The sequence below is a fragment of the Lithobates pipiens genome, unplaced genomic scaffold (assembly GCF_037356315.1).
Source record: "Lithobates pipiens isolate NorthernLeopardFrog02 unplaced genomic scaffold, aLitPip1_a1.2 Scaffold_1, whole genome shotgun sequence".
NCBI lineage: Eukaryota > Metazoa > Chordata > Amphibia > Anura > Ranidae > Lithobates > Lithobates pipiens.
In genome coordinates, this window is record NW_027507685.1 from 160145020 (window position 1) to 160164748 (window position 19729).

Genomic DNA, 19729 nt, shown 5'->3' on the forward strand with positions numbered 1-19729 from the left:
CAATTTGTCTGAAGGGAGAAAAACTCTTGTTTCCCTGGAGTCCAGCAGCAAGCCCAGTACTCCAGACGCTGAGTCGGTACAATCACTGACTTCTTGCAGGGTCTGCATGGTGATCACCACATCCTCCCCTAATTCTGAGGCGGAAGACAACCTCAGGAGGAGATTGTCTAGGTATCCCACGTTGCTGCAGCAACGCCAAAACTGGAGCCAATACCTTGGCAAAGACTCGGGGGGCTGAAGCCAGACCAAAGGGAAGAGCCACAAACTGGTAGTGGGCTTCCCCGACTGCAAACCGCAGAAATTTTTGATGCCGAAGGCATATGGGTATGTGCAGGTACACATCCTGGATGTCTAAGGATGCCAGGAAGTCCCCTTGATGGAGTGCAGCGAATACTGAGTGAACTGATTCCATTCTGAACTTCTGCACTTTCACAAAGTGATTGAGGGCTTTTAGATCCAAGATCGGTCGTACCCCTTCCTACAAACAGATTTGAGTAGAATCCCTGGAAATGTTCAGATTCCAGAACCGGTACAACCACCCCGCGACTCAGCAGGTTACTGCTCCCAAGAGGGCCTCCTGTGAGCTGGGAGAATGGGTATGCTGGAGGGGAAGAATCTGTTTGGCGGCCAAGAGAGAAACTCTATCTAGCCTGAGGAAATCAGATCGCAGACCCATTGGTTGGATAGTCGAGAGGACCACCGGGCTTCAAACTCCCGAAGGCGATCCCCCACCCGAGACATGGGTGGGGGCAAACCTTCAAGTGGTAGCACTTTTATTTGCAGGCTTGTTAGACTTGCGGTTCTAGGGACGTTTCTGCCCTTCCATGGTCATCCTGTCGGACTGGGAACATTTAGCCGAAGCTCCGGGAGGACGAAAAAGCCGTTTGTGAGCGGAAAAAGAGGGCCCTTGCCTACAGTGTAGCTCCTTAGTCTTCCTGGCTTGTGGGAGTAGGGTACTCTTACCACCGGTGGCATTTTTAATAATGTCATCCAACGAGGCTCCGAAAAGCCGGTCGCCAAGGAAGTGAATATCCGTCAGGGCTTTCTTAGATGCCTGGTCAGCACACCAGCATTTTAACCAAATTAGGCGCCTCAGCACCACAGCTGACACTGAAGCCCTGGATAACAGAGGGAGAGTATCCAGGGCCGCGTCACAAACGTACTTAAGGCCTTGCATTAGTTGGTCTGCTAGTTCCACACAGACAGAAGAAGCCTGTTGCTCTCCCAATTTGCGGTGCAACAGTTTTGCCCACTCAGTTAGTGTCTGCGACACAAGTGCAGATGCCAGTACTGGGCGCATGGCTGACCCCACGACCATAAACAAGGAAAGAGCCACTGTCTCAGCCTTCCTGTCCATGGGATCCTTAAATGCAGGAGTCCCCTCTACCGGGATCATGGTTACTTTGTTTAACCTAGATACTGGGGGGTCCACGACCGGAGGAGTCGACCACTTTTTGAGAAGGCTCTCCTCAAATAGGTGACACACCGTCATGGATTTGGGGACCAAAAGGGTCCGTTGCGGGCAACCCCATTCCTTGTAAATGAACCTGTCAAAATAAGTGAGATACGGGAACATCTTAGGTGAACGTGCTGGCTTGCGGGACTCAAAAGGGACCGCTACATCAGCAGAGGGATCTGCCGGCTCCTGAATCTTCAGGGTATCACGGACAGCTGTGATAAGTGCTCCAACAAGTGCTTTGTCACGCACGGACCCGGACGAGGACTCATCCTCACTGTCCAAACGGTCCTGGTCAGCGTCATTTGACAAGACAGAACAGGGGTCACCAGTCTCAGCAGGACCCGAGTCTGCATCAGAGCTCTCCCTAGAGGACGGGGGGGGGGGCAGGGGCCGCTTTTTTGCACCCTTTTGCCCATGTGCCACCTCCATCTTGGCAACGAATGAATTGAGGACTGCCGTCAGGGTGTCGAGGGGCACTGTGCAGTCCGCAGGCGACCCGGTTGCAATTGCCTGGATTTCGGGGGAAGAACTACCAGTTTCTGAAGCCATGCTGACCCTACCCTGTCTGCCCCCCGAAGGGGACTTAGGACAGTCACAGTCCCACCCTCCTTACTGCTGCTGGCTGAGGGGCTCTTTCCCGCAGGACTGACCACCTTGAGGGGTTCTGCACTATTCAGCAGATAGTGCCTGTAGTCCCTGTTGGCTCCCAGGTGCAGAGGAAACAGTGCTGTGTCGGTGGAAGCTGCTGCAAATGGCGCTAAAACCGCTCTGAAGTGCTCAGGCTTCAAGAAAATGGCCTCCCAGCGTCCAGCACAAGGACATAAAACACAGGGAAAATGGCTGTTAGAGCACAGGAGCACATGCTGCCACTAGAGAACACTAAAAAAATTGTTCAAGCTTCAAGAAAATGGCCACTGGCACCCTGTATAGGGACAATCACAAGGAAAATGACCGCTGAAGCCCAGGAGAGCATGCTTGCCCTTGCCCACACCTAAAATAGCCGCCAAATGATGATCCATGAGGTACAGGGAGAAAACAATTGCGGTGAGCACAGCGCTGCGCATGACACCAGCATGGCCTCACAGACACCTTCCAGGGGCATGAAGAAGCCCCTGCATAGACACATACACACAGCTCAGCAGCCACATGCAGCATCTCCCACAGGGAGGGGGGGAGGAAGATAGGGACAAGGAGAGAAGAGAGGGAGGTGAGGGACATCAAAATCAACCTCCCAGGGAATGCTCAGCCCCGCCGAGGCAAGGAGAGCTGTACTTACCAGTCCTGAAGATCTGGGAGACATCCCATCAAATAATCAGTATAGGGTGGCTGCTGGCCCGGCATACTGTGATGCAGACATCAGTAGCTCGGTCATATGTGTGCCACGGAGCATAAAATCTCACTGACCACCTCTGGAGCTGAGGTACGTCGTGGTCGGCTTAGCATGTAGTTGCGACCTGCACATGCTCGATGGCCAGGCTGGGGAGACTACAAAGATAAGAGTATCCAGCCTGTCACCCATCCGGCTGTTGATAGCAGATCACAGAATCTTTCAACTTGTGCAAAGAGCAAAGCTTCTGCAGAAAAATCACAGACCGAAGGGCCCGTCAGGGTTCCTAGGTCCTTCTTCACTAGGCAAAATAAAACTGATGACTGCATGGCAGGGTGGAGGGTTGTTGCTCAACGGACCGCCCCCTGGGCGGAACTGAAAAGTTCTGAGTGTTAAATAACAAGTAATGACTAGTATCTCCTAGTGGTGGGCATAACAACCCAATGGCTAAGAGAGGAGCTGTGTTGGTCAGGTTAACATAAGAGAAATACATTTGAAGTAGAAGTTTGGCCTAAAACTAACACTAAATCTACTGACAGCCAAATTCTAAGACTAATCCATCTAACCCATATAAGCAAAAATTGATATGCATACCTTTTCTCTATGTCTATGGCCTAAGGCTTTGTATAGCCATTCCCCATGTCAAAGGAATTAGCAGTATACGACACAGTCTATCATGACATAGCCAACAAAAATAGAGTGTACTCTAGAATACATTTTCACACACATTGTTTTTTACATTTCACAGTTTCCACCTCCTCCAGGTACAAGGCGTAGCAATGGGGACATTTTGTGCCCCATCCTACCCCAATTTGTACACCAATATCTCTATGAGGCCAGAATAACTTCTACATCAGTTTATTTCTAACATCAATACAAATGACTGAAGTAGGCTATGCCCTCAGAAACGAGTTGCAGTATCCACAGCAATTTGGAGTACACAGACTTCTGTTCTGTAACCTCCCTTGCCACATTGGCCTGGGTTCCTCACCGCACCACCGTAGACTTCAGTGACTGAGTGTCTCCATCCCGACTTCTGCAGTAGCCCTTTGCTCAGAAGCCCAGGCTGCTGGCAGAAGTACATTGTGGAGCAGCCATTCATCTTGGTGGATGGATGGGGTCACTCTGGCTTCTTTTACACTGTGGCAGGCGTGTTGTTTCACTGGAACCATGTGAGTGCATCTTAAACAATCTTTTATATTGTCCCAAAATAAAGAGGTGGTAGGGGAGTGAGGGAGTACATTAGGGGAATGCTTTCATTTCAATTTTTTTCTCTTATCTTCCATTGCAGATCATAGCCCAGACCTTGTTGGTAATCTCTTTGGGAGAACTGATGTACTTCTTAAACCTCACCCATTTAATGGATGGTTAGGTTGCAGAGTACAGGATTAGAATCCTTTCCTTCTGTGCTGATGTCCATCACTTAGGGACACTAGCAAAAAAAAAAAAAAAAAAAGATTGCATGGAGTGGGTAGGATTATATGAGGGTGCACTAGGGGATGGTCCCAGCAAAGCTTTTGTCAGTTTACAATCACCTGAAGGTAGTGGCATATAACACATGGCCTAGGACTACAAATCATGTGTCCTGTATTGTACGATTAAGATAACAAAAAAAGAATGTAGAGTGTTTTAGAGAAATGATCTTACAAGTCTGCTGCCTCTTAACCAATCAACAGGTGTTGGGTGGGAAGAAGACAACACTGCACTCCTATTTTTACGGAAAAAAATTGCAGCATCCTTGTGCTGTGTAGCAGAGCTGTAAATCACAAGACTAAATGGACAAAAAAGCAAATACATTGGCAGGCAAAACAGGTTTCATATATGAATTTCATCTGTGTATTTAGATATTTACCTGGAGCTCAGCTTCTACATTAGGCATGAAGTGACTCTGTAACTGTGTTCCAAAAAGCTTTCTGACAGAGCAGCTATTGTTCCTGCCTTAAAGTACAGGTGAAACCTCACCTTGTATAAACAACCCCACCAAACGTATGTGTGTGTGTATATGTATATGTATATGTGTATATATATATATATATATATATACACACACACACACACACACACACACACACACACACACACACACACACACACACACAGGCATACCCCACTTTTAATGAGGTTTATTTACTATAGCTGGAGAGTGCATAATCAGGCTTACTTCTGTATAGAAACCAATCAGCTTCTAACCCCAGCTTGTTCAATTAAGCTTTGATAAAAAAAAAAAAAAAACTGAAAGTTCATTGGTTTCTATACAGAAACTATAGTAAATAAACCACACTGAGTACTTAAAAGTGTATGCTTGTACATACATATATACTGTGGAAGTGGGACCCTGTGCTATTTGGAAGATTGCTGGTTTACGCCAGATTTTGGAGAGACATGCACACTGATTGCACAGCTGTGTGCTGGGTTATTTAGTTGTGACTTGACTATGGCTCATGGCCCCACCCAACACATAGATCTGTGCATGGGAGTCAGGTGTTATTTTATTGAATTTTGGATGATGGGCTTTATAGGCATATCACCAATATTTAAAAATATATATTACACAAGCAGAACTAGAAAACATACATACAATTCCATATATTCACAGATTGTGCCTATGAGCATGTTATATACACCATCTACATAATCAAGATTATTATTGAAAAATTCGGAAATCCAGCAATTCACTTAGACCAGGGGTGTCCAAACTTTTTTCAAAGAGGGCCAGATTTGATGAAATGAACATGTGTGAGGGCCGACCATTGCCTGACATTCTTTGAACCATTCAAGTTTGGTTTGAATTCAGTCGTTAGAGCTCTAATACACTGCCCAACAAGAATTCTCCTGCCTTTGTCGCACTCGTTCCTGACACACAGACGAGCGCTCTGCTCTTTAGGGGTACCATTAATTCTTAACGGTACTCCACACATTGGAAAACGTGGGGTGCTTTTGGTGCAGTGCAATAAAAAAAAAAAAAAAAAAGCTCAGGGACTTCTTTCCCTGCATTTCTGCGGGTAGGGAAGCCCATTGAAATGAATGGGCTGCCCTACACGCAGCACACAGATGTGAACCAAGGGCTTGTTGGAGGGGCAGTAAAACCACACGGTTAAGCTGTTTTTACCACCCCCAACTTCTCCCCCTTTAGCTGCAGAGGGAGCAGCTGGGAGTGTACACATGTGGCTGCAGCTGGAGGTATACCCAGGGTGAATGGGCCTGCACTGCAACTACCCCGTAACTGTGTGAATTGCACAGTTGTGGTATAGTGATGCTGCATTTACGGGCTTAAAACAGGTGGTGAGGAGGCAACATAATGCCAGTTTACCGCCTTTCAAATGCCTCGGAAAAGCAATCTGTGCATGTATTGCTTTTCAGAGGAGCAGCAGTCCTGGCTGCTATCACACACACAAGCCCCACAAAAGCAGTTCTGATGATACAAGAATGGGGGGGGGGGGGTGTCTGGATTAATAGTAACATACACACAGACACATGCACACACATACAGACACATGCATACACTTACATACATACAGACACAAGCATACACATACATACAGATACATGCATACACATACATAGACACATGCATACACATACATAGACACATGCAAACACACATCCATACATACATGCACACACACAGACAGACAGACATACATACATGCACACACACACATACAGACACACATGCACACACACACATAAATAAAGCCCTTTTAAAACAAATCTAGCTTGTAGCACAGTACAGTACCTTGCCAGCTTCCTCATTCAGCCGGGTACTGCACTGCAGGGGGAAGCAGAGAGCACAGCACACTTCCTTGCACTTCCATGGCACTGTGAGAAGCTCTGTCAGCTTCAAAAGTGAAAGTGATCGGGCTCATCTGACAGCCCTGATCCCGCAGCACACCAGGCAGGCCATTCAAAACCGGACCGTGGGCCGGACTTTAGACATGCCTGACTTAGACAACCATATAAAGTTTATTTTTGAAAGAGGCAGCATGTCATATATAACTCAGATCATCTTGCGGGTTCAATAATGCTTCCTCAGGAGCTTTTGGCGTATTCTATGAACGACCACCACGGCCACATAGAAGCACATAAAAGAAACAGAAAAAAAGGGGGAAAAGGAAACAGAAAAAGAAGAAAAACAAAAGAACATTAGCATAGGATATGGGGATTATGGGAACGAGTGTAACATCCAATATAGTAGGTGAATGGGCAGTGGAGAGAGAGCTTGTCAGCATAAAGGTATAATTGTTACTAGATATCTACTTACATTTTCAAAAAGAAGAAATAAGATAGACTATATCTAATGTCCTGTGTAAGTGGGGTCTTTTATGTCGGGAGACGGCCCGGCGTTTTTGGCAACGCATCAAAGACCATGTCTATTAGTCAAAAAATGGCAAAATGCTGACTCTGGCCAGCAGGCACCTTGATCTTCATCATCAATTTGATGTGACATGTGTCTCATTTATTGCCCTAGTGGTAATTCCCAAGGATCCACGTGGAGGCAATTGGGATAAATTGATCCTACAAAAAGAGACACTATGGATCGAGTGCTTGGATGCTATCCATGCCTCGGGCATGAATAAGACACAGTCATATAGGCCCTTTTTATAGTTGTATGATCTATGGTAACAATGCTGCATTACTATAAATGCAATAGTTTCCAATAGGTTACCTAATCTAGGTCTAAGGTTGTCTTTCTCCTGCTTCACATGTTCCCTTTCCATTCCCCCCCTTCCCCTTCTTATTCCTTCAACCCCCCCCCCCCCCCTCTTTCTAGTTCTCTACTGATCCCTCTTTCCTCCCCTGCAGTAATTCATTCTCTAGAATTATAGATCAATGCATGTCTGATAATAATTGGACAGCTATGTATTTATTTATTTATTCTATTTATTAATTTTAATATACATCCGTTCCCAGAAATGTATTTACTATGTAAGTTATTGTGATGTTGCCCTTTGTGACCTGGTTGCTTTACTGTCCCCCATTAGGGTTTGTTTGTTCCCTTCCTTTGCCTTGTTCTTTCCCCCCCCCCCCCCCCATTTTTATCTGTACTCCTTTTTCTTTCTCAATTTAAGCAATTATTTTCCTCTCTTTTAGTTGGCGTGGCGATGCGGTGTATTACGTGGCCACAAAGCACCGTCTGTTTGCAGCAAATTGGCTGTCAGCTGCACTTTTAGCTCCAGGAAGGAGACATACTCATCTCTTCCTGGTGCTTTGTTCTGAAGCTGCGCCGAAAACTCAGACCTTCCCCTGCTCCTATTGTATGCGGTGTGACGACTCGGAGGTCGGGCACATGCGCAGTAGAACCCTGCCGGGTGTGTGAACACCATATCCTGGCTGATGTCACTGCCAGGACGGGTGTACAAAGATATGCCCTGGGCCGACATCTCTCACAGCTGTTTCTTAATCTGTGTGGTGCTGTCATCTGAGCAGAGAGCTCCAGGAAACACCAATGGTTAAGGTAACTGCTGTGTGCTTTAGTTGCTACTCCTGAACTGTTTCAAGCCCAATAGTCAGATACCTCTCTAACTATATATACTGACAGAGGCTTTTTTCCTTCCCCTTTTTATATTCCATTTAAACAGACACCTACTAAGGACCATTCATTGTCTTTTGGATTACTGGCTCTCATGTTGTGGGAGGCTGCCCTAAATTGATCCAGCTCATACTTGGTTGTTTGCTATGGATGCTAACATTTGTATTAGCTATCCCCAATTACCCTAGGGTGTCTGGTATAAGTTTGTGCTACTAGGCGAGATAATCAATATTTTATCTTTCCTTTTTTCTAAAATAATCATTTTGATTAATATATAGTGAATTTACAATATCCATTATACATACTTCAAGAACTGACTTGAAGATCTGCCTTTTTGAATGTCCATCAGTGTCAAGGACATTATTCTCCGCTCTATTGCCCCGTTCACCTACTAAATTTGATGTTACGCCCATTTCCATAATCCCCATATCCTATGCTAATGTTCTTTTATTTCCTTCTTCTTTTTCTGTTTCCTTTTCCCCCTTTTTTTCTGTTTCTTTTATGTGCTTCTATGTGGCCGTGGTGTTGAGTTTTTGGCTGGGGACAACAGTTTGAACTGCCAAGGTCACCAGGGCAACAGTATTATATACTGTCTCATATACATATAGAATGTGATGAGCTTATGCTTATTATTTCTGTCACAGAATTTCGCCAAAAGCTCCTTATTGAACGCACAACATGTTGAGCAAGCTGAGCTGAGTTATATATGAAACACGGCCTCTTTCAAAAAATGTTTTATATTATTGTCTAAGTGAATTGCTTGATTCCCGATTTTTTCAATAATAATCGTGATTATGTAGATGGTGTATATAACATGCTCATAGGCACAAGCTGTGAATATATGGAATTGTATGTGTTCTAGTTCAATAGAATATGTATAATATATATTATATATATTAATTAAAACTTCAATTATCAGGACGTGGCATTAATTATCAGTGTGTCATATCCACAGTACCACTCTGTGGTGATACAAAGTGTTAAATACATGGGAGTCAGGTAGTCTGTGACAGAGTAGCAAGGAGCTGATCGTGAGTAAGCAATAAAAGAACTTGACTCTAGGGAACTCTTTTGGTCTGAGGAGCACCCACACAGAAATAGAATAGGCTAGGATGCCTAAAATATTCTGATTGTGCAAGATACAGCAATGGCGGAACCCCTTGTGTGGGTTACTGATGTCTTTTGTGAATGTTTCCATTATTTTAAATAAAAGTGGGTTACCAGGCCCTTAAAAATACAGTTTTGGACTGGCACACTCATTGTAAATGCACCTACCGCTTGAGTCTGATCACCCCAATCAAACTGAAAAGGACTTGTCTTCAGACAGAGTATTGTATAGCAGGAAGACAAGTGGTAAAAATGAATATAGTGTGTTGCTTACTAATGAGATTAAAAATGCTGATAGTGAAAATGTGGTACTGTATTTGGATATGTCAGGAGTGACCACTGAGAATTGTGTGCCATTGTCCCTAGCAAGTGTGACAGGTGCAACAGAGGTGTCCCTGGAGATCATACAGGAGCTCTTGGTGTCTGAGCTTGGGATTCCCAAGGACAACTGTGTCGCCACCCTGACTGGTGAGTGTGTTTCACATGAGGTAAAAAGTGATGTACTAAGTATCCTACAATCTCAAACTGCTAATGTACTAACACAGCCTATACAAGGCAGGAATGCGGATAATGATGATATTGAAAAGTCTACTTCTGACAAAGTTGATGATTTGATGTCTGCTGCAGAGTTGTCCCTGGAAATCTCACAAGGACTCCTTGTATTGAAGCCGGTGGGGGTCCAGGACACCTCTGATACTGATCAGGTGGAACAAAATTGGAAATAACTCAAATTGTGGAGCATGGATTATCACATCTTGATGTGGTTGACAGTGACTGGTGCAGGATGTCTTCTGCCAAACCACTCTGTCCGTCTGTGTTTCCTGGGTTAGATGGAGTGGTGCTATGGAGTGCTGGTGATTGGCGCACAGACAGGATAGACTGGGATAGTCTGGCCATAAAGGTATTAGCGTGGTGGAAAGAAATTTATGAAGGTAATGGTGAGGTGGACACTATTGCTGATGTGCCCAATGGAGAGACTGCAGAGCAAGTAGTCACAGGTGCATTGGCTGTTGCAAAATGTAACCCTCCACAGTTGGAAGGATAAGATAAGGATGCGTACATGGCAGAGGTTTTGTCCACAGCAAAACAGATGAGTAATGTTGAGTGTCAGAATGACAGGGTAATGGATAAGAACTTGGGAGGCTCAGTTTTGCTAAAAATGAGAGGATGAGCAAGAGACATGTGTTTTGCAGTGCTCATGGGGAGCCACAGGATGTGCCAGTTACCTTTAAGGTGGAGGTCTCTAAGGCCGCGTACACACGGGCGGATTGTCTGCCCAACTAAGTTCGTCAGACAATCCGACAGACAGTCCGTCCAACATTTGAATGAACGGACTTGACCACACACGATGTACAGACAGTCCGCTGAAAGCTTGCGCGATGACGTGTACAGCACGTACGACGGGACTAGAAAAACGACGTCCAATACACTGCAATGCAACCTTCGGCCGTGTAAATCCTTTCTGAGCATGCGCCATACTTAGTCCGTCCAACTTGCCTACACACGAGCGGACTGTCCGCTGAAACCAAGTTTGGACGGACAAAACCAAGTTTGGACGGACAAAATTACGGAAATTCCGAAAGACTTAGTCCGCCAGACTGTCCGCTGAAAAAGTCAGCTGAAGCCCACACACGAGCGGATTGTCCGCTGAAACACGGTTCAGCGGACTAAGTTGGGCAGACAATCCACCTGTGTGTACGCGGCCTAAGTGTCTCAGCCTCTCAAGCCTTAGTAAATGAGCCCCTCCATGATGCTAGTAACGGAAGAGTCTCTAAAGTTCTATGTTTAGATGTGGGATGTTTAGAAATAACTGAGATGTTGTTGGAATTGATGAAAACCTTTTCACTGTACACCTGTGTATATCCACCACAGATGCGTGGCCTGGTACTGCGTAGTACTAATCAGTGGAGGCAGGTTATACAGGCAATGTTGATAAAAATTGGTATTGGTTACTGCAATGCTGGTTACTTTTGTGGAAAGTGGTCTCACAGTTCTCTGCGAGAGTGCTTCCAGCGGCAGTTGTGTGAGGAAGGAACTGCTAGAAGAATCAGAAATTACAGACATAGTGGAAGTCTCTCCGTATGTTGGGGTAATGAGGTGCCTTCCTGCTGGTGCAGTCCGAGGTGCAGCAGAGCAGTGGTTGGTACATGGCTTGTGTACTGTCTCATGTAAAGGAAGGGCCCAGAACAGACGTGGCAGTAATGGGAATTCTGTCCATCACTCGCAAAGAGGTGCAGTTTGAGGTACCCAGAGACACTCGGACAGGAAATAATCATGTTGGTAACTAACGAGAAAGTGTGTAAACTAATTTTGAATGTTGTCTCAGTGTGCTGGGTTGCTTCCTACTGATGTAGTGTATGAGAGGCACTCTAGAGCACTTTTGGCCAGAGAATGGTGTGCAAAAATGTGACAAAAAAAGTTTGTTGGTAGGACAGTCGCTATTAAAGTGTTTGACAACAGGGGGCAATGTGAAACTGTGGGAAGGTCCCATAGGGAGTAACTCCTTGCCTGTTTGTGGTCCCTCCACAGACACTGTCCTAGCAAACAAGTGTACAAGAGGTCCTAATGACACGGACAATATTGATTTTAGTAATCCATCGTGGAAAATGTATATTGAGGTTAAACAGAAGGGTGTGGTGTTAATCTCAGATGCTTTGGTTGCCAAGGTTAACCACACATAGGTTAGTGAACCTGAGAAACAGATGACACTGGTAAGTGTCGAGTCAAGTAGTGAGAGAGGTCAGTCCTTGAGAGGCGTCTTAGAAGTGGGTCCCCAACAGTTTCAGGAGGTAAACAGATAGGGAGGATCCCCTTTAGAAAGAAGGTTGGGCAGGTTAGAACTCCTGCTGCCGATCGTTGGCACAGAGGTGCCAAGCTGAAATGCTGGTGGAAACATACCCGGAAAAAACACAGGGGGAGGGTTATGTGGCAGTGGTACCCTGTGCTATTTGGAAGATTGCTGGTTTATGCCAGATTTTGGAGAGACAGGCACGCTGATTGCACAGCTGTGTGCTGGGCTATTTAGTTGTGACCTTGCTATGGCTCAGGGCCCCACCTAAAAGACAAGAGGTCTGTGCATGGAAGTCAGGTGGACTCCCATTCCTCTGCAGGAGTCAGGGGCTGCATGGAGCAGCCAGAGCGTGCATGTCTGCAGAAGACAGATGTAGTCTGTGACAGAGCAGCAAGGAGCTGATCCTGAGTAAGTGATACAAGAGCTTGAATCTAAGGCAGAGGTAGGCAACCTCGGCCCTATAGCTGTGGTGAAACTACAAATCCCATCATGCCTCTGCCTCCAGGAGTTATGCCTGTGATTGTGAGGCCCTCACATGGACAGATCAGATTCATTTTGAGATGCCCTTGGAGAAAGAGAATTCCAGATAAGGGATCTTATCAACTCCTATTCTACCAGGGTAATCTATATGATAATATGCCCATGCAGAAAAGTGTATATAGGACAAACAAAATGCCCCCTAAAAAGTAAGATAGGGGAACACATAAAGGTGAAGGATACTGAAAAACCCTTGGCCAAGCATTTCACCCAATATCATGACGGAATTCTGGAAGGCATGACAATGAAGGGTGTCTACATATTGAAACAGACGATCGTTTTCATGTTTTATTTGTTGTGTTTTTTGTCCTGTGTTGTGTGTTGCCATATCCAGGGACTATTTGATGCAGTGACCTTCAGATATATGTCATGTTAAGGTATCTTAACTATTACCTCCCATTGGGGAGTTCCCTGAATTTTTAGCTAATCAATAAATGTAATTTGTTTTCTACTTATCCCTACATTGTATGCTGTGTCACTCATTTGGTCTTCTGGTTCCTTACAGTCTTGGTAGGGACAAAACACCTTTTTTTACATATGTATGCAGTTTTGACCAGCGTGCCGCTACCTGTACTAGGTAAACAATGTTTGAGGACATTACTGTGTGTCATCACACAAAACTTTGGGCCCTTTTTTATTTTTGGTTTGTTCAATTACAGGATAGCTTACCCTTTACCTGGGCCATACGCCATATCCTATACTTAGGTATTAAATTCACTGCCAACCCTGTCTGATCTATATACAGTTGACTACCCCCTATATTATCTCACCTTACCACCCTCATGTCTAAATGGGCTACTATTCCCTTAGCTTGGATAGAATAGGTCACAGTGGTGAACATGTCTATTTTAGCAAAACTTTTATACCTTTCCCGTGTGCTTTCAATCCCAGTGCTGTCACACTACCTCTGGATATTGCAACAGCGGGTATATTTATTTATATGGGGTGTCCATAGACCTTATCTCTCTCTCAATACCCTCTACACCCCTAAACTTGAGATGGATTAGGTCTACCTAATTTTGCAAAATATTACAATGCCTCACAAATGGCCGACTCCTCAAATATCATGCTACTAAGAAGACTCCACTTTGGGTGACACTTGTGTCAGTTGACTGCAACCTCTTGTCAGTTGCGAACCTCCTCTGTCTGACACCGTTCCATAGGTGCTCGATCTCAAGTCCAATCATGCAACATAGCTTTACCCTCTGGGACAGACTCAAGCCCCACTTTGGCCTTCAATCAACCCATAATCCTTTACTTTCTTTTCTCCAAAATAAAACCACCCCCTCCCTTTGTGAATCACATGAAATTGCCTCCTCTGAAGTTTTTCGTTACATACAGATCAAATACTTTTTTACTCCCCTTAAGCCTTCTGATCCTTTGGTTTCTCAACTATCCTTATTTGAAAGAGTTTGCAAAAGTGGCCCCCATAGAAGAGGCCTTAAACATTATATGATCAACTGTTGGAATCTATATCCACAAATCCCCCTGTCTATGTCACAAAATAGGAGAGAGATCAAAATATTAACCTAGACTCAGTAGTCGCATGGTCACATATTTGGCAGGCAACCAAACCCTTTTGAAAGAATATTGTAGCTCTTGAAACCAACTATAAAGTGTTGCTCAAATGGTATTTGGTCCCAACCAGGATCGCTAAAATTCTCCCACAGCACTCTCCCCACTGCTTCTGAGGCTGTAGTGTTGAAGGTCGCGCCTTCACATTTGGTGGGATTGTCCCGTAGCTATAATGTTTTGGTCATAAATCTTTGAGATGCCCTCTAAGCTCTTTGATACCCACTTAACCCCAGATCCTGCAGTGGCACTCCTGAATAGCAAACCCACATACTTGACCTATCATAATTTTAAACTTTGTCAACAAATTACTACTGCAGCTAAACAGATAATTTTTCAAAAGCACACCAAAAACCCATCTTCGATTGAATTCTATAGAAAAAACACAAAAAATGCATCTACATCGAGTGTTTGCCATATTTTTTGAGTCACATTTCCAAGTTTCATAGGTGCACCATTGGAGTCAGGAATCCAAAAAAAAAACGGCAAAAATACATATGCACTTTTACCATGCAGTGTGACAGCAGCCTAAGGTGAACCAATGCACTACAGGTATACTTTAATAAAATTAATGTTATCAACTTTTAGACTACAAGAAAATTTGTAGTGGAAAAGAGTTGCTACTCAAGGTAAAAAGTAGGTAAAAACGAACCTGCAAACAATACTTGATAAACTAACCGCTACTTACCACTTCACTTGGTAAATTCTGAAGGTCATCGAATGGCGTCTCCAAGGTATTTGTATCTACATTCAGAATTATTATATCTTCCAGGTTCATACCTTTTACTTTCTGAAATCAAAAAAAGAAAATATGCTGAACAAAAATTATATTCTCCAAAATGAAATGCTTTATTGTTCTACCTAATGCAGTACACCTCTCTGTACATTTACCTCAATCTAATAAAATCACCAACCAACAGACTGTTTTTGTCATTTTTAAAAATTGTATTTATAGGTGTAGATCAGAGATTAACACAGTGACAAGAAGCTCTGCATCAGACAGTCAGTACCCAGTGCACATCTATGTTGTTATATTTTATTATCACACTGTATTTCATATATCTGGAGATCAGAATGGGATGCTCTCACTATTTATAATAACAGGAAACATCCCATTCAAAGTTGAGACCCACAGGTTTTCTGGTATTTAAGCTAAAAATCCAGACGACTTCCTTTTTACGTGTTTTTCCCCACCTCTTTTTGGTAACAAAACATTTTCAACCCACTGTATAGAAAAAACAGATACATCTTTGGTATGACACTTTTTCATCAAAGCATGTACATACTATTTCATAATAATAATTGTATTATTAATTATTCTTACATACACCATTCACTACAACGTAATACAGTTACCACATTATTATCATTCCTTTCTCACAGGTTTACATCTCGCCTACAATTTAATCCCATTTTCTTCTTTTCAATAATTTTTCCTCCATGTTCTTGGTTCCTAGGATACTGTTCCCATTTTATATCTTCTAGCGAGAATCGTAGTTTAGGGAAGTTGGCTCTTTTGAAATTTGGTGTCTTTGTATTATCCTTGTGTTTCACATTTGTGTAATTTATGCTGAAACTTATTGACCTGTGATCACAGTTTCCTAAATTGCCCTGTATTTCTACATCCACGATCAGGTCTGTATTGTTAGAAATCAGTAGGTCTAGTAACGCTTTGTTTCTTGTTGGCGCATTTACCAACTGACCCATGAAACTGTCCTCCAATCCATTTAGGAAATGGCTAACCCTAGCAAATGTGTGGTTCCTTCCGCCCAGTCTATATGTGGATAATTAAAATCCCCCATTACAATGACACTTCCCATCCTTGCTGCCATGTGATAGGTCTGCCTCCCCCTGATTAAGGGGCCTATAGCATTCTCCCAGTATTACTTTCCCCTTGGGTTTCCTACCTTTGATGCTCTACCCATAGGATTACACCCCCTCCCTTGCTCCATTAGTGATGTTGTCATTCTTGATATAAAGGCATACCCATCCCCTTTTTTTACCCTCTCTATCGCTGTGATATAGGAAATACCCTTGAATGATTGCCAGCCAATCATGAGAGCTGTTGAATCAAGTCTCTGAAATTCCTGCACAATCTAAATCCAACTCATACAACAGCAGCTCAAGTTCTCTCAACTTGTCAGCTAAGCTCCTGGCATTAGTAAACAAGCCACGTAGTTTTGTCCAGGTGCATACTATTTCCTTTTTGGTTGTTCCGAGGTTGCAATTTGGATGCAATTTAGTCAACTTACCACTAATACCCCCAATACTACCCTCTGAAATTAGTTCCACGCTGACTATCTCTACATCTTGGCCCTCCCCCTGTCTCCTAGTTTAAAAGCCCTTTAACTTTTCGGACATTGTCTTTCCCAGCCAAGCTGCATCCTCCCCATTTATGTGCAGTCCGTCCCTGCTAAAGAGCTGGTAACCAACTGAGAAGTTGGCCTAGTTCCCCAGGAACCTGAACCTCTCCTTTCTAAACCAGCTCCTCAAGCCACTTGTTTACTTCCCTAATCTCTTGCTGCCTTTAAGGTGTGGCTCGAGGTACCGGTAGCATTTCTGAGAATACTATCTTGGCAGTTCAATTCCTCAATTTAGCTCCTAAGGCCTTAAAATCATTTTTTTAGTACACACATCCTACTCTGAGTTTGATATTGGTGCCAATGTCATGGCAGCTTGGTCTTCTTCCCAAGCCCCTTCCCAGTAATCTGTCCACCATATCCCTGATGTGCCGAACAAAAGCGCCTGGGTAAACAACACACAGTTTGGTTCTTCAGGTCTTTGACGGATTGCCCTCTCTGTCCTCCTAATAATTGAGTCCCCTACCACAAGAATCTGTTTTTCCTTTCCCTTGGCTTCACTGGAGGAGTTTTTTTCCCCTGACAGCTGGTCCCATGATCTTATATCTGATTCAATGTAAGTATTCTTCTTTCTCATTCCTGTTTAAATTCTGTACATTCACGGAGCGATTACCACCAGTCAGCCGACTGCTAGATTCAGGGGAAGAGTCAGAGGCAGTTGCCACTAGTATATCAATTAAATATTCAGTATAGAAGAACTGACCTCTTTCTTGACAGAAGCTTTACGTGGTTATCCAGAGAATTATTTTTTTCCATGTGTATACATTGTTACTCTCATAGTCCAAGCGGTCACTGGTCATTTTATCCTTTTTTCCTGCGATCACCTCATTCTCCAGCTAATCCAAATGTTTTATTTAAATGGCTATAAAGCTCAGAGAAGCCTGTTTAATTTTGTAAAGCGGATAGATTTTTCTGCAACAGATATCTCGCTTTGTAGCTTATCCAGTTCCTTCTGGCAATCAATGATAACTGGAGTCAGTTTTGAGGAACAAGCAGACAAAAGTCCATTCATTCTTAAAACCGTTATCAAAAACTTCAAAAGTAGGGAACTTTTTAAACCTCAGCTCACGTGGAATCTGTTCCAATGCAAGTTACTCAGTGAGCATGCTGATATCCCAAAAAGATCTAATCTCTTTCACCATCAAATACTCCAATCTCCGAAAAGATAGATGCAATCTCATATTACCGTCATCAGACGCTTGTAGTATATGGCCATGTTGGCCCTATTTCAGAGGGTTATCCAGTTGTTGGAATTTTGCAGCTAAGTAGTACAGCCACCCCCCCACACACTATCCTTCAGGTGATGTATGTGCTCTAACTTAAAGCCTGGCTAAGTGGCCTCTCCACAAGACCATGCTAAATATTGAATGGCTTTATTAAATATTGATTTAACAAACATGTGTGATATATATTCTACAACAGATGCCACATTTTTTTTTTTTTATTCCACCTAATATGTTTAATTATCTTACCCAGAAAAACAGTAAAACTCCTTCCTAAAAACAGGAATTTGTAGGAAACAACACAATCCCCCATGCTATTCTTCTCCATGTGTGTGCAATTCCCCAATGTTGAAGTTAAAAGGAGCTTGTCTTTAATCTTAAGGAAGCAGGAGGTATGTGATACTCAATTCAGTGTCTCATAGGGGAACTCTGAAAAAAATCTGAAACTAAAAGCAGATTCCAAGAGACTTTCAGGATGTTTCTTAAGGCAGCTCGAGTTGCGCGTGTTGCCTCTAAATATCTATTAATTCAAGAAGAAAGTTTATGATGGAGCCAAATGCACATTTATGCACCCAATAATGCTGCAGATGCAAAATGTGTTTATAAACACCGAGAGTTACCAAATATAACTAAAATAGTAAAATACAAGAAAAAAAAAAAAAAACACAGGTCCTTTACAGGTAGGATATTCTAAACTACAACTGTTAGGGCATATACACATTGTAAAGTCCATTAACATATACAGTTTTTAAATATTTCTCATCCATTTATCAAAGGGGTAAGAGTTGTATTCTTATTCTATACGGTAAGTCCATTTGTACAAAAATGCAGCTCACACACTAGCAGAATGAACAGCACAGGACATTTACTTTCTTCATGTGGACAGACCAATCTTTCAAAGATTTGGCTATTAAAGTAGTTCCAAAGCTGCATGCACACAACAATGTGTCACCCTAAAGCATGCTTTCTTTATCCTAACCAGATAATAGACTTAATTCACAAAGCTAATACACAAGGATAAGGAAAAAAAAGCAATTTGATTGATTATTAGGAATAACAAATTCAATTTTACTCAAGATTTTGCACATCAGCCCTTCTGACTATTGTTTTGACTGTTCTTTAATGCATTTAGCTTTTGAGGATGCTTATAAAGTTTGAATATACGGAAAACAGTGTCAATTGTCTAAGAAACCTTAAGCTGCTGAAGAAGGCAAAGCAGATTGCTGGTTGGTTTTATTTGCATGGTGGTAGTAATATGTTGAGTTTTGCAATAAAGTATATATGGAAGGCCAGGTAAGATACTGTAGAGAGTTGGCACCAGCTGGTAGACATGCACTGGTTGGTCTGCAGCAAGCATGTCTAATAATTCTGAGTATAGGTAAGGACTGGTATCGAGTGGGGTCAAGCATGGGTCATTATTAGGGTCTAGGAGTCCCAAATGCAACATTCATGATCCTGCAGTAAATCAGGGGCACTGTACAACTGGTCAAAGCTGTGCACCTGTCTATCACTTCACATGTATTGTGGGCAGTTGGTACCTGATGAGGCAGGCATGTCATATACAGTTACACAGCTTAGGTCCTCAGTGCTACTTTTCAGTTTGGTTGCCCTTCTCTTCCAGTTTCTCAATATCCTTTTTGTGAATTGGTGCCCAAAACTGAACTGCATATTATTCCACATGATGCCTTACAATGCTTTGTACCGTGGCAAGATTATGTTTCTCTCTGTTTGGAGTCTCTTTTGATACAATGAAAGAATTGCTTACTTCTAGAAATCTTTTCTTAAGCCACTACAAACTGTCTGTACAGAATGTATAATAGACA

General features: G+C 43.2%; 1 protein-coding gene across 4 annotated transcripts in view; it reads right to left on the reverse strand.

The window, feature by feature from the left end:
* Positions 1–19729, reverse strand: part of DENND1A (DENN domain containing 1A) — a 1535852-nt gene that overhangs the window by 599715 nt on the left and 916408 nt on the right. For all 4 annotated transcript variants that reach the window (XM_077478826.1, XM_077478827.1, XM_077478824.1 and 1 more), the window contains exon 12: positions 15012–15113. In XM_077478826.1, coding sequence (XP_077334952.1) covers positions 15012–15113 — 102 coding nt within the window. The remainder of the gene's footprint in view (positions 1–15011; positions 15114–19729) is intronic.